At 31.4% G+C, this 26,971-nt stretch overlaps 1 protein-coding gene and 3 pseudogenes across 1 annotated transcript; 2 read left to right on the forward strand and 2 right to left on the reverse strand.

The window, feature by feature from the left end:
* Nucleotides 1-61: 61 nt before the first annotated feature.
* LOC120210106 lies at nucleotides 62-2,116 on the forward strand (annotated as a pseudogene).
* Nucleotides 2,117-2,525: 409 nt separating this feature from the next.
* Nucleotides 2,526-3,650, reverse strand: LOC120210088 (annotated as a pseudogene).
* An 819-nt stretch (nucleotides 3,651-4,469) lies between these two features.
* Nucleotides 4,470-7,492, forward strand: LOC120210105 (SWI/SNF complex subunit SWI3A-like). The gene is given in 8 exon segments (XM_039208913.1): nucleotides 4,470-4,644; nucleotides 4,727-4,981; nucleotides 4,984-5,249; nucleotides 5,682-6,176; nucleotides 6,345-6,499; nucleotides 6,616-6,665; nucleotides 6,901-7,064; nucleotides 7,174-7,492. Coding segments are annotated over 8 exon segments (1,674 nt in total). The 5' UTR covers nucleotides 4,470-4,553; the 3' UTR covers nucleotides 7,372-7,492.
* A 16,239-nt stretch (nucleotides 7,493-23,731) lies between these two features.
* On the reverse strand, nucleotides 23,732-25,249 carry LOC120210107 (annotated as a pseudogene).
* Between the last annotated feature and the right edge of the window lie 1,722 nt (nucleotides 25,250-26,971).

Here is a 26,971-nt window from a genome sequence, read left to right on the forward strand (position 1 = left end):
CTTTAGCAGTTCGGATATGTAAGGATCCGACAAACCCATATACTTCCCGAACCGGCCCGGACATTGACCTTGTTAATTGTTAATTATATAAATTTCAGTCTTTTCGTTTTGCTTCGTCGCTCTCTGTAGGGTTTTCCCCCGCCGTTCGTACTTAACCATAAAAGCTTGGAAGAAACCTGAAGAGACGCATAGAATGGTAAATCTGGAAACCCCATTTCCAATTCTTCAATTTCCTTCTTTTCAATTGCGCTCTTTATATGTATTTTCAATTTCTGATTGTTTTTTGCAGTTCCCTGGTATTGTATGAAATTAAGTTATTATAAACACTTGGTTTCAATAATATTCTGAAAATTCTAGGAAAAATGAGCTTTCAATCGGAAATGAACAGATCCGAGAAAGCTATTATTATTTTATCTGTTCGGGTTTGGTTGAATTTCTGATATGAATATGCTCGACAGTTTAAACAGATGAAGAGTTCTTGTAGCATAGATTATTGTATGGTAGTAAACAGTCATTACACGGAAGATTATCATAAGCCATAGTATAGCTAGAGAAATAATCTATAGATTGCTGAATAAGCTTTGAAGAAGCTTTAAGACTATAGGTTCTTTCAGTAATGAACTGCTGGTCACTCTACTGAAAATTTCAAATTCCCGATATTTTCTTTGTATTTTTATTGTTAATCTGTTTTCGCTCCCTAAAATATTTTAAGTTCACCCCTAACCTAAAATCTTGCGCCTTCCATGGGTTCTTTTCTGGAAGTTATTCTCGTAGATATCAAGTACAATAAGTAAACCTAGAAAAATTTATCTATTTTTTTAATTATTTTTTTACGAGTGATAATATAAGTTTCATGGTTTGAATTTGTTGATGTATTTTTGTACTTTTTTTAAAGCGTTCATCTTTGTGTTTTTGTTTTATTTGCTGTTAAATGCAGGCCCCTAAGCGAGGTGGAAAGGTGGCTGTCCCAGCCAAGAAGAAACAAGTAATTTTGATACTGTCTTAATCACCTGAACTCCTCAAATAACTTGATTGTGGTTTTACTAATGTTTTTTCTTTCTGAAATTAGGAGAAGGTTGTCAATCCATTGTTCGAGAAACGTCCAAAGCAGTTTGGTATTGGAGGGGCCCTACCTCCAAAGAAGGATCTGCATCGGTTCGTGAAGTGGCCTAAGGTTGTCCGCATTCAAAGGAAAAAGAGGATCCTCAAGCAGAGGTTGAAGGTCCCACCAGCATTGAACCAGTTTACCAAGACTCTTGATAAGAACCTTGGTACACTAAATCTTCACTTGTTTCTGTCCCTGTTTTATTCCCTTTCAGCTTTCTTGCCGTCCCCTTTCTGTTTTAAACAATCGGGAATAAACCTTGGTTCTTTTTTTTATTATCACAGCAACAAGTTTGTTCAAATTGCTCCTCAAGTACAGACCAGAGGACAAGGCAGCCAAGAAGGCATATGCTAAGTTGTTTAAATTAATGGCTGTTTTTACTATTCCTAATGCAGAACAAGGCTCAATTGGTTGTTATCGCTCATGATGTGGATCCGATAGAATTGGTCGTGTGGCTCCCTGCTTTGTGCAGAAAAATGGAGGTCCCTTACTGCATCGTTCAAGGGGAAATCACGTTTGGGATCGGTACTTTTCTTTCAGATTCATTTCCTTTTCTGCCCTTGATAGAATCAAGAGAGTTCACTTATTTGTTGTCTTCCTTCTGCAGATTGTCCACAAGAAAACTGCATCGTCTTGTGCTTGACCACAGTTAAGAACGAGGATAAGTTGGACTTCAGCAAAATCCTTGAAGCAATCAAGGTAAAATAACAACCCCAGAATATATTCTAGTTAATACATTATAAATCATATGATTAACTTGGCGCTTATATTGCAGGCAAACTTCAACGACAAGTACGACGAGTACAGGAAGAAGTGGGGTGGAGGTATCATGGGATCCAAGTCACAGGCCCGGACCAAGGCAAAGGAGAAGCTTCTTGCAAAGGAAGCTGCTCAGAGGATGACTTAAAAACACCATTGTTATCCTTCCAGTTGTACTCTTAGGTTCTGGGTTTTCTTCTTTTTTGATTAAATGGTCCTCTCCTCTGAATTAGATGCTGCAATCAAACTTTCGAACTCTATTTTCTCTTTTTCTTTTCATTTGTTACAGAGGAATATCTTGAGATTTCTAGTTGAACTTTCAAATTACCTTGTAGCTACTGTTTTTGATGAAGTTTTGCAGGCTTATACTTTATAATGAATACTATGGTGTCATTTAACTTTTCATTTACTGAAAAAAGTTTTGAGTAGTTTATGAATCAAATCAAATAAATTATTATTATTATTTATTTAGTACTGAAAAATTGTATAACTCAAATTTAACTTGGTCACAATCAATAAAGCTTGAAGTTGAGAATGAATTTAACATCATTCATATGTTTTATACTCCATCAATAATATAAAATCTTATATTTCGTGAATCAAACAAATATATCATATTACTACATCAAATTGTTGCCTACATATTCAAGGACACAAGAACTTAAAAACGCCTTTCTTTTATAGTTATGGCAACCTTTTCCAACATGCTGTATATCTGTTCCGAACAGGGATGCCTGCCATCACCAACCAAGAATTCATGTACAACGTTATCCACTTGAATCAAACTATGGCCGGGGTTCCTCAATATCGGCTTATTTTTCATAATCTCTCTAATCCTAGTCACATCACTCCACCGTTTCTTCGCAGCATAAATATTCGACGTAAGAACATAGTTCCATTATTTAATGGTTCTAAAACCATCAGCCGTTGCATTGCAGCCTCGGCTAGCTCGACATTGGCAGCAGCAGCACAGGCATTCAACAGAGTTCCCCGCAAAACCGCATTAGGTTCCATTGGCATGTTTATATCCTCATAAGCCTCATTCAAGGGTCCTGCCCTGCATAAAATGTCCACGAAGCATCCATAGTGCTTGATATTCGGCTCAATCCCAAAATCCCTTCTCATTGAATGAAGAATCTCCTTTCTTTTCTCCACCAACCCTGAATGACTGCAAGCAGACAAAACAGCAATTAACATGATCCGATCCGGCTTTATTCCTTCCCGTTGCATTTCCCTAAATCTTTCAATGGCTTCAATCCCATAACCATGCATTGCAAGTCCCCCAATCATGGCATTCCAAACACAAACGCCTTTACAAGGCAAAGTTTTAAAAACTTGATAAGCTTTGTCAATGTGACCACATTTAGCATACAAGTCAATAAGAGCAGCACCGAGCTTTGGATTAAAAAATATTCCCTTTTTATCAACATATTCATGCACTCATTGACCAATTTCCGATGCCCCCAAACCAAAGTCAATTCATTTATTCCAACCCCAGAATTCTTCATTTGATTAAACAATTCGACCCCTTCTTTATACCTCTTTTGCTTCACATATCCTGTTATAATCCAAGTAACCACATTTCTCTCAGTCATTCTATCGAACCACAACCGGGCGGATTCAACGTCACCAAAAGCACAATAAAATTTAGGGCGCTTAATTATGTGAAACGTCAACAACCACTAAACTAAATAATGGAAAACCTAATAGGATAAATTGCGAGTCTTCTAAATCCACCAAAGGTTTTCACATCCCAATCATTCTAATATATTACACCTTCTTCCATCTTATTTTCCACTTCCTCAATCAGTATTGCTGCATATTTCCTCAGATTTTGTTACTCTGCTATTGCAATCATGGATGGTTTTCATCGGCAAACACGAATATCCGACAAGGACACGGACATGGTGGGTGGCAGTTTTATGTTTAGATGTCTGGTTTGAGAAACATTTTTTTGTTCAACTGGTAAGCATATGTTTTGGGATGATAAAATCTTATATTCACCATGCTTTGCACCCATGAACACATATTACACAATCCAAGCAATGTGATTTTAACAAGCCTATATGAAGAGCATGACAGTGACTTCATCTTAATTAGTTTTTTTTTTTGCTCCCAATTAAATTCACAAACAAAAAATTTGAACCAGTTAATTCTTTGAACCGTAAATTTGAATAAATAAAACCTTTTTGATAAATTTTAATATTTTTTTTATGAAATATTACTATCAAATGAAATATTATGATTCTATTGCATCACCTTTTTAATGTATAATAGGATTTGATTGAATCATACCATTTTTATGAAAATTGTTAGAGAATTAAAATGATAATAAATTAAAAATTGGAGGTTAAATTGATGAAAATAATAAAGTGATCAAAACGAGAATTTCACCAAATCAAAGAGACTAAAATAGGTATTCAGCTTTTTTGTTTCTTAGAAAAAGGTTGGAGAGAAGTATGAACAAAAATGGTTTTGTTTTCTCTAATGGGAAAGGAGGGGCAAATAGGTAAGCAGCTGGCTCAAACGGGCGGGCTAAAAATGGTTTAATTTCGTTGAAGTGTTTTTATCATTTTGAAATTGCTAATTGATCCCTCAGTTAAACAAAAAGGGAGAAAAGTCACTTCTATTCAATTTGTAGGTCTCTTTAACTAAATCTCACATTCTAAAACTCACCAAGGATCCGGGAATGGAGAACAAGCCTCGTCATGACCCGAATCCGGACTCAAGTCGACCCGAAGAACCAGAGCTCGACCTCTACACCATTCCAAGACACTCCAGTAAGTCCCTCGTTAATTACTTGATTAATTCCCCAAAACCCTAAAAAATCCCATTACTTTCTTCTTCAACTTCTTTGTATAGGTTGGTTTGCTTGGAACGATATTCACGAAACAGAGAGGCAAGCATTGAAAGAATTCTTCGAAGGAAGCTCAATCTCGAGAACCCCCAAAATCTACAAAGAGTTCAGGGATTTTATCATCAACAAGTACCGGGAAGACCCTTCTCGCCGTCTCACCTTCACCGAAATCCGCAAATCCCTCATCGGCGACGTCACTTTGCTCCACAAGGTCTTCCTCTTCTTGGAAACCTGGGGTTTGATCAATTCCGTCGCCCCGTCTCCCCCCGCGAAGGTTCCGAGAACGATGATAGGGTTCGGGTCGAAAACGGGGCTCCTAATGGAGTCCGGGTCGTGGCCAATCCCAATTCATTGCGGCCGCTTACGGCGCCGATTGTTAAGGGGACGAACAGTGGTGATGGGATTGAAGGCAGTGGAGTCAAGCTGCCTCCCTTGGCTTCCTACTCTGATGTTTTTGGTTATTTGAAGAAGCTACATTGTGCTAATTGTGGAGATAATTGTGATTCTGGGTACTATGAATATAAAAAGGTAATTCCTTTTTTTTCTCCTTAAAAGATAAGTTGAAAGATAGTTTGGTCTTTAAATTTTGTTTAAAATTGTTTTTATCTCTGAATTATGCCGAAGAACAATAGTTTGCTTATGTGGAATTTCTTCTTAGCATTTGATATGAGGGTTCGAGTTCTCTAAGTAAATGGTTCTGTAGCTGTAATCCATATGTTTCATTTTCTAAACTTGGTCTCTTTTACAAGCTTTATCAGATACATTTCTTCATCAAATTCAGGTTTGATTTGTCATACCCTATGGAGTTTAGTTGAGTGCCAATGTGTGTATGCATGTATGTTTATATGTGTAAATATATTATCTCTATGTGTGTTGTTGTAATTACCTGCACAAAACTGAAGCCATGTAGTCAGCTTGATTTTGCTGTGGTGTCGACTGATACATGTATTGCATCTTCAGGATAATTTTGTCGTTTGCGCTAAATGCTTCAAAAGTGGAAATTATGGGGAAGATAAATCTATGGGGGATTTCGAGTTGAAAGATTGCAGTGAGACGAGTGAGACCAATGGTGCTGTGTGGACTGAAGCGGAAACTCTTCTTCTTTTGGATTCTGTACTGAAGCATGGGGATGACTGGGATCTTGTTGCTCAGAATGTTCAAACCAAGTCTAAACTTGATTGTATTACAAAGCTCATTGAGCTGCCTTTTGGCGAGTCCTTGATATATTCGACCAAGGGAAGGGGCAATCCCAGCAGTATGAGTATGAATGTAAATGGCGTAAAATCAGATCCTGTTCATTCATCCGAGCGTCAAGAGAACATTATAAATGAGGATCAAGGTTATGATGGCACAAATGAGAACGAAGAGAATGGGGATTCTGAGAATCAAGAGCCTCCTTTGAAGAAAAAACGCACTGCTTCCATTCTAGATGCTGGTAGTTCTCTCATGAAGCAGGTAAGAGACTTCGCTTTAGAAACTTGTACCAGGCTATCTTACTAATACTTGACGTCTTCATTTTATATGATTTTATCCTTTCCTCTTATATTCTAAGCTTGTTGCATGTATAAATACATGCATTCTTTAAAGATTTTGATTATACATAATTGATCGCTTTTCCTACAGGTTGCTCGCATCTCTACCATGGTTGAGCCTCAAATCACTGCTGCTGCAGCTGAAGCTGCAGTTGTGATGCTTTCCGATGAAATGTCATGTCCAAGGGAAATATTTGATGGTGATCAGATTGATTTAACTAATGGGTCACTATCCCCTACTTTAAGGTTGTTCAAAAGTTGATATTGTTAATCTTACTTATCTTTCCCTTTGCACCTTAATTTACTGTTAGCTTTTGCATCATTCTGGTGTTTTGATGTGTTTGATCTTTTATATGTTTTAGAGCTCATGATATCGAAGCATCAGAGATAAAGGAGAGATCTAGTATATCAGGTATATATACTTTTTTGAATTTAGTTCTGCAACATCATTTGGCTGTTTTGGTTGTAGAACCAGATCATGGGATCAAAAGTATATGTTATTCATATTGCTTCTTGCCAGCTTTTTCTTTATGATATCTTCTCGGGTTTTCGTATGATTTGTGCTTTACTTTTGATCTTATGCATGTTTATATTGGAGTTCTCCATTCCAAATCATTATTAGAATTTATAAGAAAATACTCGTGCAGAATTTCAAGACATACATCCGAAGAAGAATGATGTACCTTTACCATTGCGAATCAGAGCGGCAGTTGCAACAGGTCTCGGAGCAGCCGCTGCTCGTGCCAAATTGTTAGCCGAGCAGGAAGAGAGGGAGATTGAACATTTAGTTGCAACCATAATCGAAGCACAAGTGCGTCAAACATACCTGTTCCATTTCCATTCTTCACTTGATGTTTATTATGATGCTATTCAATTTATCCATAACACATGCCTAATATTCGTCCTTAACTCGAATATAGTTAAAGAAGTTGCAATCTAAAATGAAGCATTGCGATGATGCGGAGGTGCTAATGGAGAAGGAATATGATGCAATCGAGGAACTCAAAGAGCACATTCTCGGAGAGCGGATTAATACCTTACGAATGACGTATAATACGGGTACGTCTAAATTGTTAGAGCACAGTTCTGTACAATCACAAACCAGAAACTTAAGTTAACTGTGTTTTAGATGAATGTAGTGAAGCAACAGATGCCATTAACATCGGAATTTAGGATGCTTTTGATTATTACCGTTAAAACCTCGATTCAGTAACAATGTAGTTACATATCTTTCCTTTATTGTTGTTGGTGGGAATTCAGGGCAGTTAAATAACAACATTTGTAAGATTATTTAAGGTGTTTAAACTTCATAATTTGGTGGTTTTCTATAAACTAGAATCCATATCTACTTAATTATTTAGTAAAATTCGGGAAATTACATGGGTGATCACTTTTGTTTTTAGTTTGTCTTATTTTGATCACTGATTTTGAAAAAGTTACGTTCTAATCATTTTTATTTTCAATATGTCTTATTTTGACAACTAAGGTGTTAACTCTTGTTAGTTAACATTTACTATTGTTAGTTTGATAACGTGTCACATTAGTAAAAAGAGTTAATTTTGGGTTTTAGATAAAACACTAATTTAACCCCTAAATTTTAGAGAATATATCAATTTGACCTTTGAATCTAGCCACAGTCACCCGTTGTTGCTCACCACCATTAGCAGTCATCATTAACGACCATTGGACCTCAAAACTTTAAGTTCACTCATTTTTGGTTTTTTTAACGTGAATTCGATGTTTATTTCACTACAAAAAATATTTTGAACTCTATAAATTTAATTTAAAATCTTTTAAAAAAATTTAATATATGATAATGATAAATTATCATTAATATTCTTTAAAAAGTAAAGACGCCAAAAGTATCATAATTAAATTTGTATCACAATCAAAATCATATTTTTTTATACAACATGTAACTTTCAATTGTGGAGAAGGCATATTGCGGCTGATGCACAAGCACTGCAACTTTCAACTGCATCAATATTTTCAATCAAAAACTTCAAATTTTGTGAATTGAAGATGGACCTTATTTGCTTGAAAGATAATTTCAGTGGAGATGTGAAATCCTTGGATATATCTCTACTCTTCATTGTTTCTTGTAAACTGTAAATGGAGGAAATGTATATTAATAACTTACCTTTTGCTTCTCTCATTGTAAAAGTCGTAACTTAAAATAAAAATAGGTAAATTGTACATTTAGCACTTAAAATATTATTTTTGTTCTGTTTTGGTACCTATTTTTTTAAAAAAAAAATACTTAACGTTTAGTTTAGGTTTCAATTTGGTATCTCATTGTTAAAAAAATATCAAAATTGTTGATGTGATATTTTTTTATTAATTTTTAATGATGATGTGACATTATCTTATGGTGACATGTCAACATCACCGTTAAGTTTTTAATAGTGTAATACCAAATTAAAACCTAAACTATAAATATTAGGTATGATTTAAAAAAAATTGGGTACCAAATTAAAACAAAAGTAATAATTTAAATACTAAATGTGTAGTTTTTGATGCTACTGCAAGTTCCATGGCCGCTGAAACCACTGATTGTTGGTCTAAGGATAAGATTGCATGAAATTCATGTAAACTAAAAAGTACTATTCTGATAACAAAACAATCAAACAAAGCAGCCAGCAGCTCCATTAAGTTACAGAAAAGATATTATAACTCAAGAGGTTCACTGCTTCGGATTATCGAAAATGTTGGATACAAGTGTATGTCTAATACGGATATATTCGGAAGACCTATTACTCACTACTTTTACTTGAACTGATAATGTAGCTTCAAGCCTCCTTTGCCTGTTGACCCTTGCAATGAAATCATCCGCTCTTTTCTTCAATTCCTCAGTAGGCAAAACAACTTCATGTTCTCCCTGCAACTCTTTCTTTTCCTTCTTTAGTACTTCTCTAGTACGATCCTCAACTTGGAAACTCCTCGTCACCGTCACGTTCTCTTCGCAATGCTTCATTTTCATCTCTCTTTTCACTTCGAGGATCGAATCGTTTCCGGGGCTTGGACTCCGATGATCGGCGTACTCGTCGTAGTACACGTCGCCGGAACCTGAAAAATGAGCAAAAAACTTGGATTCTCCTATGAGAACCGCGACGATAAGGTTGCCTAGAAGGAACAATAGTTTAGGGTTGTACACGATTGAACCCATTTTTGTTGAAGAAACGAAAAGAAAGTTCTTGAACGAGGAAAACAAGCAAGGGAGGAAGGAACAAGTGAATGCTATGAATGTGTAGAGTAAAACCTTGTCCAGAAACTGCTGCATCTTGGATTTCTTGATGGCTTGAAACTTTAGCATTGGGTTATGATCCATTGTTTTCTGGTTAGAAAATGATGACCCTAAACCAATTGGAATCATTGCATTATATGGTTGGGGGGGTGGGAATGGGTTAAGAAATCCGCATGTTTCATTCTCTTCTTTTTTGCTTTTTTGTGGAGTGGTGGATGATTACTTTCTGAAAAGGTGTCGGAGGTTTATCGGTGTTTATGCTGTATGTTACTCGAATTCGAATATGTATAAATAATTAATATTTTCAATCTTCCACGCTTACTTAGGATAAAGGAAAACATGTACATTCCCATATAGTTGATTCATACTTTTATTTTCCAGTCCAATGCATCTTCAGCTTTTCCTTCAATAATTTCTGTTAGTGTAAATGTGACAGATTCCTTCATCTGCAATTGTGACTGATTGCGGAATCAGAAATGTGGCACTATACTCAGTGGCGGATCCAGAAATTTATAAATGAGATCAAAATTTTAATTTTCTTTTATAAAAAATAACGGGTGCAATTTTTTTTTTTCCAATTTTTTAACATGTTATACTAAATTTCACTTTTTTCCTTAAATAATGGGTATGCACTTGACCCTAGGACTTAGTGCATCCGCCCCTGACTATACTCTGTTATAGATTTAATTATATTGTTTTTATATTAACTGAATCATGATTGAAATTTTAAACTGTAAAAATGCATAGACTAAAATTAACCAAAATACTATACACGTACTAAATTCATTGTTCATATTTAGTACATGTATTAATCATAAATTTCAATTATATTTATCCATCTATTTATACTTTTATGTTAGAAAGGAAGGAGGTTTGATTCCTTGGATAGAAGAAAGCATAATAATAAAAGTATACCAGTATCGTAAAAACTATTACTTTGCTCTTTACTCTTCTTTTAGAGTATTTTAATTTTGAACATGTTGAATGAGAACAATTAATTGACTAATGGTCAATATATGTTATTGGCGTGATATGTGTTGTATTATTCAAAGTAATGACATGACATGACATGTGGTATGTTATAAAATGATGAATGTCACCAAAATAAAAACGTGACATGTGTTACATCAACAATCGAATACATATAGAAATATCATGTCAGCAACATGTGTTAATCGTTAGTCAATTAAATTTTTATTTAACAAATGTTGTTTTGATCGAAATTTGAAATATCATCATTTAAAATACTAAAAAATAAGAAACAAATTCATTATTTGTGCATGTAATTTTATCATTACGACGAAAAAGAATCCAGATATGGGATAACTCATAGCGTGGATGGATATTCTGACTCACTGCATATGAAGTGGTAAATCTCATTGGTTTCCTTCGTATCAGTGTTTCTATGACACTTCAACTTGGGGTAGGAAAGGGAGACCTGACTCACTGCTCAACTCAGATTTTCATTTAATTAATAAATTATTAACAAGTTGGAAGTAGATGCGATGTTGAAGTATAATCAGAAACAGTCTTTATGGTTTAATAAATAAATAATTATATAAGCAATCGAGATTTCTTGCATTAAGCATGTGAAGAAGGTATTACCAATTTATTTATTTATTTTCAATAAAGTTGGTGTTTTCCAAACCAACCTGTCTTCTCCACTGAAAACGAAATTTCCTCTATCGATGTCTGTATATATAAAATAGTGAAGACGTTGAAACATTTCATTTCGTGGGGTATCTATGGGCGGATGCGGATTTGTATGCTAAACCAAACATACGAGAATGCTCGTATAAAGATGTATCCACTTGCAAACATTTACATAATACCGATTAGGATGGAAATATACCCGGCTAATGAATGAAGGTTTGAGAGCAAAGTCCAGAAACGACCCATGAGGAAAGAGTGTGTGAAGTAAGATAGAAGAATGAGAAAACGGTTGTGTTTGTTGTTGGTTGAGATCTGAAGACAAAAGGATTTTATAGACAGAACCATGTGGGGACAGAATACCAGGTGGCAAGAACAGAAGGGGTATCGGGTTCTGCCTTGAACCTGTGGGAATAGATTATGCACCGTCCAGATAAAGAGATTTAATGATCATTAATCCTACTATTCAATTAAAATTTCAATGATAAAAATAGGTCAAAGGTCTTGAATTCGATCAATAATATTTATAGAATGTGTACGTTACTCTATTTAGATGTTCTTGTAATCATACCAAATTATTCACACAGAAAAAAAAAACTTATTTTATTATGCTTAGATGTTTTTTTTTGAATTATCAAATTGAAAGTGTTGGATGTAAGACCGTAAATGAGACAATGCATATCGTGAGTTATTCAAGTTTAATTCGGTCAAAGTTTGATGTATCCTTGAATTAAATCGGAATTAATTTTAATTTTTTTCTAATAGAATCAAATTTGAAAATACTTCAACTGAAATCATCTCGTTTTTCGTTCTAATCGGATGATTAAAGGTATTGTCTCTTCCTTCCTTTGTTGGACTTGGAGTCTCTGGGTCACGCAGTTCCGTGTTTGTTAATGCTTGGAGCTTTCGATGGGAATGAAGCAAACGAGGAAGCCTGCAGCTGCAAGTAGAGACTATAAAGTTGGTTTCGTTTCAGAGCCAAGTTAGAAAATGAGAAATATAAATCAAATTTAAATTATATTCTTCTATGGAAGTTCAAATATAATTTTATTTTTATTTTGACTTTTGATTATAGTTTTGAAATATTAAATCAATTTTTTAATATTTTAAAAATTAAAATATATGTATTTATGTATTAATTTGTAAATCGATAATTTTTAAAAAGAACTTTTGCACAATTTTATCAGTTTAGGGGGCATGAGATATATAAATAATCCTTCAATTATAAGATTTTTATTAGTTTTTTTTATTATTGAATCTTTCAATTAAAAAATGATCGTTTAATTTTAAAATGATTTTAGAATAATTTTAAAATGAATTAATTAAGAGTAACATACCTCTATAAGATAAATTCTTGAATTCATTATTTATATAATATTTTATATGATAACAAATTGTTTTTGTGCATAATTAATATTATCATTTATTATAATGGATGGATGATGGCTTAGGCTTAAACCTAAGGGGCAAACATAACCCACTGGGCTAGTCCATTGAAGAAGTGTAGTCCAAGTTTGTATTGTCATCTAACTTACACAAAACTTTATTCTAACTTCCCAAAAAAAAACAAAGGAATACAAACTTTATTCTAACTCTCGATTGATACTTTCTTTCTCGGATTGTGGGTGGAGTAAAATTTATTTTCCCTTAATTTTATGTAAAAAATTTAACTTGCCCTATTCCCATATGTAATTGAGGTAAGGGGAGGTAGGGTAGTAGGTTGCCCCCAACGCCAAGTTGAGAGCAACTTCTCGATTGATACTTTCTTTCTCGGATTGTGGGTGGAGTAAAATTTATTTTCCCTTAATTTTATGTAAGAATTGCTAAAAATAAAAATTACGAAGTTATCTTTCTCATGCTTTCAATCCAAAAGTGCATGGTCTTAGCCCTAGATCCTAAAAGGCAAACATAGCCCACTGGATTTAGACCATTGAAGAAGCTCTTCGATCAATTTTTCCTTCAAATTTTTAATAATGTATATATTTATATGTTTTAATACATAATAAACTAAATAATAAATGTCTACCTATTGGAGATATATTTTTATAATGTTATTATAAAATTTATATTATATAGTTTATCTTATAGACATCATTTTCGTAACGTACTGTATTATCCGATAAACAAAAGAGATAAAGGAAAAAGGAAGAAACATAGCAGAAGATATGATGAAGAAAAGAATGGGAAGTCAGGTGGCGGATGTGACGTAGCTGATAAGACAGCTTATTTGAGTGGAATCGTTCTCCAAACATCCCTGCAGATATTCTTACGTCAACGAATCACCCGCCGTCGTGCAAAAATATAGCAAAGTCTGCTCTAATGGCGGCGGCGGCGGAGCAATACCAAATTAAAGTAATATACATATGAAATCTATAGGTACGGTGACAATCGATTAATTCGGGTCAAAATTTTAGTTAATTTGAATCTCATTTAAATACAACTTGACTCGAGTTTAAGAGATTATTATTTGATTTGAAATTCAACTCGATATTTAAGTTAAAATCTCACCTAATATGACCCGACTTTAATGTATATATCTTTATTAGGTAAAAATAAGGATCTAAGTAAAAAAAAACTTAAAGGAATACCATTATATATATAAAAGGAATTAAATACAAATTGATAAAAATATTTAAAATTGAGAGCTATATTTATCTTAAGCCTTTCATTATATTTTTTTTTCTTAATTCACATGCATTGAAAAAATATAAATATTAATTGTTTTTAATTAAAAATGAAAGCCAAATTTAATTAAAAATATATTAAGACTACTCTCAAGTTAACTTTCATATGAATATATATATACTTATTAAGAAGCCCAAATTAAATTAGTATCATGAATTAATCAAATTCTAATCAATTTAATAAAAATTAAAATATTATTTTTAAAATAATTAATATTTCTATATACAATCCCTCACTGCTCAACCTATAATCATTTGTTGAACAATTTTCAAAAATATGTTTTTTATATAAAACATTTTTGCTTATTCGCATCATGGGTGTAACAACCAACAAATATTGAATTTGAATACAATGATAAGTCATACATAGGGGTATAAATGAACTGGACTTAAACGAATAAGGTTGTCTTTGTGTTCGTTTATTTATTTTTGAAGGTGTTTATGTTTGATTAGTGTTTGTTTAAATTTTAATATTGTGTTTATTTATTTATTTATTATTGAAGTTGTTTGTGTTCAATTCGTTTAGCACTCACGAACATATTTTTTTAACATTCACAGACATATTCGTTTAGTGACCACTAACTTATTTGTTTAGTGCTTACGAATTCTTTGTTTATATGTGCAAAAATATTTGCTAAACAAACAAAATCAACTAAATAAAACATTAATTTCAACATGAAATTATATAACATCCACAGGAACAATAAAATACAAGCTTAAAAGCCATATAAGAACATGTTCATAAGTGATCCAAGACCTAGGCGAAATGGCAAGGAATTATGTCATTAGTCCTTAAGTTTATTAGGCTTTAAGTTTGAACTCAAAAGTTCACTCTATGTTCAATTTAGTCTTTATCTTCTCTAGTATATTAAAGTGTAAAAAATAAAAGAAAAAGAGGAATGGGTAAACGAGCTTATAAATGAATTAATAAACTAACCAATAAATGAGCTTTCAAACGAACTTATTAACGAACATAAATGAACTGAACACACTTTTGTTCTTGTTCTTTCATTTATTAATTGAACATAAAAAATTTGTTCTTATTATTTATTTAACTTGATATATAAACATTTTGCAAACGATTCACAACTAGATCATCAAATGTTATGTTCATTCACAACGTTACATATTGTATTTTAAAGAAAATTCATATTCAAACTTTAGACATGATATAGTTGAGAAAATAACAAAAACATTTCATACATAAATTGTAAAATGAAAATAAACCTTACAAAAAAAACCAGAAGTCGAACAAAATTTAAGTAGTTTTTAGAATTTTAAACAAAATAAATTTTATAACCTTTAAATAAAAAATTAGATATAAAATAATATATAAAAAATCCGACAGAAATAATTTGTCACCTGCGGTCAGATACATTTACTCTGCCTCTAGTAAAGGTAATAATATTGTGTTTTCCCTGCGGCGAATAAAATTAATAAATGAAAGCAGGGAATTAAATATCTTTTGGTGGGCCGAAAACCAGGTGGGTAGGTAACGGAGGAGTAAATCTACAACTGTTAAAACGCCCTAACTTTAATGCAGGTGGAACTTTTTTATTGATATAAATTAAAGAGTAAACTACATATGTAATACCTAAACTATTACTTCTCTTCTATTTTGGTACCAAACTTTATTATTTTTCAAAATCATAATTAATTTTTAGTTTAAGTTTTATTTGTGTATTCCGCCGTTAAAAACTTAACAAAATTACCGACTTGATATTTTTTTATTTTTTCTATGATGACGTGGTATTATCTTATGATGACACGTCAACATCGTCGTTAAAAATAAAACCTAAAAGTTAGATATGATTTTAAAAATAAAAAAATTAGGTACTAAAACAGAATAAAAATAGTAATTTAAATATTAAAGTGTAATTTACTCTAAATTAGAATTAAAATTCGGCGATGAAAAATATTATATATATATATATTATTGTTTGTATAATTTTAATTAAGAGTACAATGAATATGTGAACCTTGGGAAGTGAGATTTCCTGCTCCAAGGAAACAATGTCGAGTCCCTTCTTACAATTATTTATACTGTTTTTTTTTCAAGGTAAACTATTATTTTGTGAAAGTACTAACCGCGACAAATCTATAAAATAAGGGTAAATTAAAATTTAAGTTAATAATGAAAAATAATTTGGGTCATTTAATTAAATTTAAATAAGTATGTCTGTAAAATATATATATTATCAATAAATTAATTTTAAAAAAACGTATATTATTTTTTAATATTCTCATACTACTAAAAAATAATTTTGATAGGCAAATTATTAGTGCATACTTTACTGACATAATTATTAACGTACTAAAATATTAATTATTACATGATTATTAAAGTAAATTGTCTAAACTAACAATCACTTGATTCCTTAAGCAATGTTAAAAATTCGAATCTTAATGTTTGCGAATAGAACAAACTGAGTTGAGAGAGTTACCCTAAATGAGCCTCTGTAAATCGCGATATGAATTAATCGGTTACTTTAAAAAAAAAATTGTCTAACATAAATAATAATTAGTACAAATCTAAATTTGAAATCAGAAAGACGAGGGGTAATTTACGTCTTAGATCATTAAAATTAATTTTAAATTTAATTTAGATCACAAAATTTTAATTTAATTAAATTACAGTATTCAATTAATCAACTTCTAAGCACTAAAATAACACTCTCCTTAAATGTGGTTGGAACTAATGTTATTGTTATTATTTAAAAATAATAATCTATAAATGAATTAGATATTTTTTTATTCGATATCTTATCAATCCATTTTTTAAAATTTGTCAATTCAATTATATTAATAATGACCTAAAATAATATGAGAGAATAAAGATAAACAGATTAATTAACCGACTAAATATGTTTGCCGTTAATACTAATATTTATATAGATAAAAAAAACATTGAACAAATAAATAAAAGGGATGGGAGGTACTACTCTTCTATCTTTTTCCTTTTGGGTGTGTTTGGATAAGCCGAAGTGAGTGGCAGATGCTTACCCAAAAATAGACTTACTCCTTTTACAAAGTTTTCCTTTTTATTATTTAAAGTGTTTTTCAATTTCTCCATTATTTTCTCGTTTGGCATTACATATCTATCTTCTTATCCAGCCTCAGATCCAATGAATTTAACTTCTTTTTTCATTTAAAACAATATTTAAAGAAATATAAAATTATTTTATATAATTAAATTCAAATTAAATTTGAGACATTTAAATTCTATTTGGATTGAAAAATATTTATAAGAATTATTATCTATATCTCGATAATATTATCATTCAATGATTTTTCATCATCAAATCATATAGATTTTACCATAGTTAATTTAAATAATTAAATTATATATATATACAGAGATTATCTGATTGAATAATTTTAAAATATTTTTATACATATTTATTAACAATAAGTTTTATATTATAAGCACGGACTCCATTGATCTCGGTGGTAAAAGAATTGTTGTTATTCCTTGAGGTATCGGGTTTGAGCACCAGGAATGCCAGGGGTATCAGTGTTTAATGTCAAAAGATCGAGAGTTATCTTTGAAGATACACTACATTATACTTATCCCATATTGATTAATTTATTCAGAAATTCTATAGAGGATATATAACATTACCCAGTTTAAAATAGTCGATTTTGCTTACGGATTTAATTATAAAATGTAATAATCAAGTATGGGTCATTTCATTTATTAGTTCAAGTTTATTTATATATTACTTAAAAGATGATATAGGATCATATATTCATATTTATATATAAAATATATTGAACACGGACGTAGTATATGTATATAAAATGTAATATTTTATTTTCAATTATATTTTTCAATCAATTAATGAATATAAGATAACTTTGTGTTTTAACAAAAGCCCAATTTCCTTAAAACAGAAAATGAAAAGATAAACTATACCAGAAATCATGTAATTGAATGATTTATTTATTATTAAATATAATTTAGTTAAAATGAAAAGGGAGAGATATGATCACAAATGTTCATGATAAACCTTATTAATTCTCAATAATTGTGATCCAAAAATTCAAAACAAACAAAAAGGAAAAGGAAAAAAAAAAGCATTGTAGTTAAAACGATTGAATGTGGATGTGATCTGATCGAATCCAAATTTTGCAGGAGCTGTCATCCCAAAACCTTTACAAAAGGTGATGGAGATTCATACAGCTAGACTTGTCCGACGTTTCCTCGATCGGACTTGAATCCAATGTATCAAAAAAATATTTATAATTTAATTCCATCGAAACATATAGTTAAATCTAATTACATATATTTTTATTTTATTATTTGCAAATAAAAAAACAAATTTAAAAGAATAAGCCATCACTTCAACTTTGTTTCAACTTTAAAGAGTTGTTTTTTTAATTGTTTATAAATAAAATTAATATATATATATATATATATAAGAGATCCATTAATTGATTGAATGATCAAGGATATTTATGTTATTTTATTTTGAGTATGTTAAATCTCGACATACACTTTGAAAGTATAATATCTATGTTTAATAAAAGTATATATACAAATTTAGGGATGGTAAAAGAAAATTAAGAGAATAAATATTTTTTTAACTTTTAAATTATCATATAAATATTTCAAAATTATTTAATATAAAATCACTCATCTATATATATATATATATGTCTCGTTTATCAAGTAAAAAGAGCCAACTTTCGTAACTTTAAAGAACATGACTTTAATCATCGAATTTGTCAGTCCTGATGAATTGCTTGAATTATTAGGATACTCTCTCTATTGATCCTTTATTAATTTATTTACTTCTTTTTATAATAAAAGGCAATCTTCCTACTAGAAATCATGAGTGAGTACGTTACAGGAAAAAAAAACTAAAAAACAAAATATGGGTACAGTTATGAAACAACGTCCTGCAGTTGAGTGGTCATTTTATAATTTTTAATAGTCGAAGACTCAACAAAACAACGTTTTATACTCGGAGGATCATTTTGTAACTTTTCATAATTGAAAGACTCAACAAAATAACACTCTACAACCAGAAACCCCCCAGCGTGAACCAACAAAATCCCCAAATTTTCCCTAAGCACAATTGTCGGCCCTTCACGATCCATCCCGCTCCGGCCGCCGTCGGTTGAACTGGCTTCCTCTTGCAACCCGACCTCGACCGTCGGAACACCAAAGTCAACTGCCATTCATCGCGTGGAAGAGGGAGATTTTCCGGCTGCCTTCATCGTCGTTCTTTGCTCCGGCCGACGGTGCGCGTCACCGCCATCTCTATCGGGAGCGCCTGGTCACTACGGTTGAGGCCCCGTTAGCCACTCGCAACGCCTCCATGCCATTCGTTGTGGAGTAGCGTTTGAATGTCGTCGAACCCACTCCCGTTGCCTCAATTTTTCAGGAATTTCGGTCGCCTTAATCATCGGCTCACCTCACCGCCACCGTAGCTGGGTTCACGATCTCTGTGCTCTCGAAACCCAATCGGCGGGTCATTGTGTCTTCGTCGTTTTCATCGATCGCTGTTTTGGGTAAGTTCTGGTTGTATTTCAATTATTTTGAAATGGTTTTGGTTGATTTTTGGTTAAATCTTGGTTGCAAATGGTGTTTGGATGCTCCTATACTACTCGACTGCACCCCAGACCCAGTCGCTGTTGTCACGCATCGCCACGTGCCGTCGCATGCGTGTGGAGCTCCTCTCCGATCTTGGAACCTCCTAGAACTGGTATGAGTCAACTCGGACCGAACTGAGTCAACCCGAACCGACTTGAGTCAATATGAACCGGTCTAACCCGTTGACTTTGACTTTGACCAAAAAGTCAACTTTTTTTAAAAGTCATATTTTATGTTTTTCGATATCCTTAGTCCGAATCCGAAGTTCGTTTTGCCAAATTCAAACCAGAAAGTCTTCGAATTGACCCCTTTAAACTCGAATATGCATATGTAATTTAAATATTTATTTAAGTGATTTAATTAAGTGCATTTAATTTGAGGGTCAATGACTAAATTATTATGTCGTTTAATTAATGTACCCATGATTCTTCTGACCGTTTGTCTGCTCAGCCCGGCTTATCTCGACCCGCTCGTCTGCGAGAGGCCATGATTACTCATATAGTTCTGCAACCCTGTTAAATACTCAGTTTAGTGTACTACTCCTATAATAATTTTGTTATGATATGACTTAGGTTCTCGTAGAGTCGAAGAAAGTAGTGAAGTTGGTGCTCGATAGATTTACCAAACTGATTCTTTTTTGCGAGGTGTGTTCCTTGTGTTATATATATATATATATTTTAAATACCCTTTGAAATATTTTGTGCACATGAATGTTTTACCTGATTTGCAATATGGTTAGTTGATCTGATTTAATTTCATATGATTTATCTATTTCAAGACTGATTTCTGATTTACTGAAGTTTTAAGCCTGCTTGTCTGATTCATGCTCTCTGGTTATTGTTTTTTACTAAATTGATATATGTTTGAACTTTGATTTCCTTCCTATTGTTAGTTACTGTTTGAAAACTATGCTCTTCAGGCTACTATATGATTTAGTATGAAGTCTCTACAGGTTCAACTTCGATCAAACTGGTAATTCCTTATATAGGTTCAACACCGATCAAGCTGGTAATTCCTTATGGATCTAAGACGACCCTTGGGTGGGCTCTTGGGCCCAATGGGCCTAGTGGTATTATGAACCCTAAGGTACTCTTTTAGGGTAGCTCCTCTACTATGTGCATTGGGTAAATCCTTATGGGCCTAAGGGCACACCCCTCAAGTAAGCACTTACTCTTAGGCTAGGGTAAGACCTTATGGACTCAAGGTGCTCTCTTAGGTTGGCACCCCTTTGAGCTTAGGGTAAGTCCTTATAGATGCAGTTCTGGGGAATTGCATATGGTGTATGGTTGGATGGTTGTTCTGTAATTTAAACTACAACTATACTATAGTTTTCATAACTTTGATAATGAACTGATTTTGAAACTTGACTGTATGTTTTTATTTTGCACTAATGGAACACTGAGCTCCCTAGGTCACTCCCCCAAACTTTCCCCTTTCATATATTTTTTGATAGGCGACCCAGACCTGACACTTGGAGGATCGACGCATTCGTACAAGATTATTTTGTTTTAATGTTTTTATCTTCCGAGTTGCATTTATTTTGGGTAACATGTGCCTATATTTTGAAAACACTTGTTTCTCGACGTGTGTTGCTTTTGTTACTGATGTTAGATTTACTTCGATACTAATTATGGAATATTTTATTCAGTCCTTACGACTTTAATTGCTGGAATTAAACTTTAATGTTATCAAATATATTTTTAAAGATGTTTATTCGTAATATGATTTTAAACTATTGAAAAATATTTTTTTTTAAAAATTATCGTAATATGTTAAATTTAGTCGTAACGTATTGGCCAAGTCCAGAGAGTTACATTTAGTCCAAAGAAAACTATTGCTTATTAATGTCTCACTGTAAACCAAATTTATTACATTAAGACTTGGTTTTACACAAGTGGCCCTCAGTATCACTCTTTGTTTGATCATTATCTGTTTTTTAATTTGATATGTTTTTAATATCATTTTGTTTATAGATTTTATTTGTTTATTAAAAATATGATACATTTGTTAACGTTCTATTGGTTTTTTTAAGTCGTTTTTTATTTTATAAAAGAATCAATATATATATATATATTCAAATATTTTATTGTGTTCACTCTTCTGATTGTTAGAGGCATTCATTAAATATTAGAGACGACTCTTGTTTAGGGGGTAAAATATGCATTAACCCAAAGAAGAACAGTTAACCTAAAAATACTTCAAGTCATTTTACGATCTGTAAATTTAAAATCTATTCCTTTAATTTTTATTTCTAAAACTAAACAATTATAATTTATAATATTTCTTTATAATTCAACCATCATATTAAAAATGTATTTCCTTCATTTTCATCATATTATAAATTAATATATATTCAGATATTTTCTTAATTTACTGATAATGTATTTTCACTCTACAAACAAAGCTGTTAAAATTTATAATAATAAAAACAACGATTTTCTTTATTATTAAAATTACTTATTAAATTCTTTCAAAAATATATGATAAAAGCAATAGCAAATCAGGCCATCCAAAACAGGACGATATTTAAAGTTCAAATCATAAATATAACTTGTAGGATGGAAAAGACTGACAAAATATTAATTACTGCACGTGAAATATCACGAACGAATTGTTTAATCAAAGAATTATATAAATGATTTTTGTTTTGAAACATTGAAAGATATAAAGAAAGAGAAATTTAATAAGAGATGACACAAAGTTTATTGGTATATCATTGCATGGCCCCAACAGATTGCACAATCTTTGATGTATAACTAGGGCGATAAATAAGATGATAATGATAGTAAGTTATTTAAGTTTTATTTAATTAAAATTTAGTTAATATTTAATTTAAATAGACTTGATTTTAAATTTTAATTTGACTGAATTTTTAATGAATTCAATCGAATTATTTAATATATTATGATTTTAAAGAATAATATATTATAATTTTAATTTAAATGATTTTAAAATTGAATGATTTTTTGTAAAATTTATTGGATGTATAATCATATTTTAGATATTTAAATTATATATAAATATAACTCTTATACATTAATAAAAAATTATAATTAATGGATGCCTTATGGAAAGTGTTTAGATTACTTCCTATTTCAAGAAGACGTAAAGATTATACAATGTCTTTGAGAAAATAATATTTAAACTACAATGTTATTAGTTTGCGGACAAATATGCATCTTAAGAAAGGACGTAAGATCTTCCATATATATTTATGAAGACGTCAAATGATTCAGTTATATAGAAATCACGTTAATTGAAAAAATAAATTAAAATAATCATTATATTAAAATTTTATTTTTTTTAAAAAAAAATCTAAATGATTTGACCGTTTGAAAATATTTTCAATATTAATATTAAATACATAAGTTTTAAGTTAAATATTTTAAAACTTTATTCATCGTATTTATCAAAAACAATGAACGACAAGCCGTTAGTAGGGGAGGAGAAGATGGGAAGAGGAATTTCACGCATAAATTCAGTTCCATTCCATGGACCACTTCATAAAGCGTTACGGAAAAGGAGGGGATGCCCACTTGCCCCAGCATAACTCTTCCTGCCAACTACCTGACATCATAAATAACAATTTTATTACAATATCCAACAAACTATTTTTATTGCGAAACAATATAAATTTCGTACCCATTTTCTCTTATTTTAAATTCTCTACTTTCATCTATTGTTTAATAACAAATCTTCCTATCAAAATTCAAATACCAATATTTAGGTTTGAATAATATTTGAATGTTTATAGTTAAATATTCAAAAGTATTTTTTATAAATATTTATTTATAAAAAATAATCATAGATTTTATAATCATCATATATTAATAAAAAATAAATTAAATGATATGAATAAATGTTGGTTATATCATTTAAAATTTAATATATATATAGATATTATATTAAATCGAATCACATAAACCATTCAATTATAACGATTGTTGTACATAAAAATCAAATTATCGTTAAATATTTCATATCTATATGTATAATAAATTTCACCGAGTTTACAAGAGATAACATGAAATGATATTTTGTCACGTTCTATGCAATTAAGGACAACGCTAAAACAACAAGAACAGTAGGAAAAATGTACAAATATTTTGAAATTTACATCTTACGATTTATCATTACTTATATAAAAAAAGTACAACTCTAACAAAATTCTACAGATAAATCTGTAGATTATACCCTTTTTACCCAATACTAATATTACAGCCATTAGGCAAAGCTTACACAGTACAATGAAGGGGGAGACACTGAAGAACAAGACGGCTCAATGTTATTTTCTTTCTTTCTTTATCCCTATAATGCCCTTCTATCCTCCTTGTTTTCACATGACAGTACAAGCATTAGGATTCTCATCACTGAAGATCTGAGGCGGATACGCATAAAACTCCGTAGCATACCTTGGCGGGTAGTAATAGTATTCGTTTTTCGTCACCTCCACCGCCACTTTCATCTCATCCGTCGCACCTTCCGTCGCCGCAGCCGGCGATTCTTCCGCGGCTGCTGCTTTGGCTTCTGTGGTTTTATCACCTTCGTCCTTTTTATCTTTGTTCTCCTCTTGAGCGCCCGACTCTTTCTTCGCTTTCTCACCGCCTTCTTTTCCTTCACTTTTTTTCTCTTCCTTGTTGCCATCGTCCACTTTTTCTTTTCCTTCTTCTTTATTGTCTGCCGCCGCCGCCGCCTCTTGCTTCACTATCACCGCTTGCTTCCCGGTTCTTTTATACACGTACTCCACCAGTTTCGGTGGTTCGAACACTCCCTTCACCGTCACCTCGGAGCTCTTTAGATCTGGTTCAGCTGATTCCACCCCTGAAAAATAACACATTTTTTTCTTATTAAAAGTTATCAAGAAACAGTCCATTTTACTGTAAATTAATAATGATATCACTCGAGATTCGATTCATAACTACATAGAATCTTTAAATGAACCAACCTTTCATTCTTTGTATCCGTTTCTTGATTTCCTGAGCACAAGCTTCACAATGCATGTGAACTTTCAGAACCACCGTGACCGGCGCCGGCTGCAAAATTCACCGCCGGATAAAAGAAAAACCGAACTTTGTCAGATTCCGAAATGTGGAAAAACATAAATGTTTTTAACAAGTCGTTTGCGAAAGAGACTGACCTCTTCTTTCTTCTCTTCAGGCTTGGGTTTCTCTTTTTCCTCTGGCTTTTTCTCCTCAGGCGTCGGTGGTTTCGGAACCGGTGAAAGAAGCTCCACTTTCCGATGACTCTTCTTTGAACCCTCTCGAGAACTTTCAAAGGATCGGCTTTCTCTCCTTTTACTACCACTTTATTACTCTTGCAATCAGTCGTTACATCTTCAACCCCTACAAATCCAAACAAAAAAATCATCAAAATCTAAATCAAATAAACAAAAACGAAGCCAGGTTCTTATGTTTAATGTATAAAACCTTGGAAGCCCTTGAGACACCGACGAACTTTCCGAGCACAGCCTTCGCAATGCATGTAAACCTTCAAGATGATCTCCTGGGGCGGCATTTCCTCCTTAGTTTCTTCACCTTTCTTTTTCTCTCCTGGTTTTTCAGCAGCCTCTTCGTCTACTTTCTTTCCATCTTTCTCAGGCTCTTTCTCCTCCATTTTCTTCTCCTCTGCAGGTTTCTCTTCCTCCTGTTAAACAAATAAAATCCCAGAACACAACTAAGATCCAAATCCAAGTAAATATACATTGAAAACAAACAAACAAAAAAAGATAGTATTTTAAGATCATTACCACCCCCATTGATGAGAGCTTATTTGTTTTCTATCTCTGTGAAGAGACTAATTTTTTTTCTAAGAAGAGAAGCACTTAAAACTAAGTGAACCGTAGAGAAGTATGAGATGTGGAAGTAAATACTAAATAGAGAGGTGAGGGTGGGGATCTTATCATCATCATTCGTTATATCATCAAAAAGTGACACGTGTTTTAGGGCATGGATGAGGTGGAGACAAATGGTGGATCAGCAAGGTTGCATGCTTTTCTTCCCTCTTTTCTTTTATAAGATTATATCAGCTTTCATTTAACATCTAATTCAATACATTTACGTTTATGCTTCGGAAAATTAAAATATCAATATTGTGTTTTATTATATATATATATATATATATATTTAAAATTATTTGTATAACACCGTAAATAGTTATTTATTGATATAGTAAGATGTTATTAAAATAATATAATTTTAATGTCAAATAGATGAACATACCACATATCAATTACGCTTTATGATAAGTGTGTATAACAAAACTACCTTCTATATGTAATTTAAAAAGGATTTATTAAAAGATCAAATTAAATAAAAAGTTTTAAAAAATTAAAAATTATCTAATACTTAAAAAATATAATATCTAATATTGTGAGATTTGTATTATCAAATCACATTGTTTAGATGATGATGTTTTCAAGTAATAATAAATACAATCTTTTAATATATACTATTTTAAATGATTGTAGATAAAATTCATATACAACACATACCTTTTTTTTTGGATAAAATTATTTTAATTTTATAATTACTTTTATTTTCTTTTTTGATCTTTGATAATCTTGCTTAAAATATATAGAAGACACGTTTCAATTAACATGGCTTTTTAAAATGAATAAAGTACACAAATAATCTTCCAATTATAGGGTACTTTTTTAGCCACTCGATTATTAAAAGTTACAAAATGGTCACTTCACTATTTAGTATGTTCCAAACTCGTCATTTTCCATTAAAAATTTGACAACAGTTTGAGTTGGATGTTAACAAGTTGAATGAGATATGATAGTTTTTTTAGATTTTGAGATCAAATTTTATCATATCTTAGTTAACATGTTAACATCAAACTTAGATTGCCGTAAATTTTAAACGGAAAATGATGAGTTTCGAACAAACTAAATAGTTGAGGATCATTTCGTAATTTTGCCAGATAGTCATTCTGTAACTTTTAATAGTTGATAAATTTAACAAAACATCATTTTCTAGTCGGGGGACTATTTCTGTACTTTACCCTTTTAAAATTTTATCACGTAATTAAAAACACATCTATTTAATTATGTATTCTCAAATTTAGATATCACATACGTAAAATATATACTCAAGCATCCACGCTTTTCCCAAAAGATACTATTTCGATAAATCTTTTGAGAACATTATTTTATAAATAATTAAAAAATTAATATACATACACAAGTGATAAAAGCCTAAATATTGGTCAATTTTTTCTATAGATGTTTTTATTTTGGAAAACATAATTACGATTATAAAACATTATCACAATAATTGCAGTTAGGAATTTAAAATCAAATATTATAGTATATAATTGTACTTATAGTAAAAATACATCTATACCATCTTAACACTATTATAATGCATGATTATACTAATAAATAAATTATATTAATATTTATAATAGAATAAACTTTGATAATACTCACATATAATAAGAAGACACTATAACTTTAACCGGAATGGAATACAATCACAGTTATTATTACAATATAGATTCTAAATAATTATAATCAAAATTAATTATTATAATGTGCC

The sequence above is a fragment of the Hibiscus syriacus genome, unplaced genomic scaffold (genome assembly GCF_006381635.1).
Source record: "Hibiscus syriacus cultivar Baekdansim isolate YM2019G1 unplaced genomic scaffold, ASM638163v2 tig00109908_pilon, whole genome shotgun sequence".
Lineage (NCBI taxonomy): Eukaryota > Viridiplantae > Streptophyta > Magnoliopsida > Malvales > Malvaceae > Hibiscus > Hibiscus syriacus.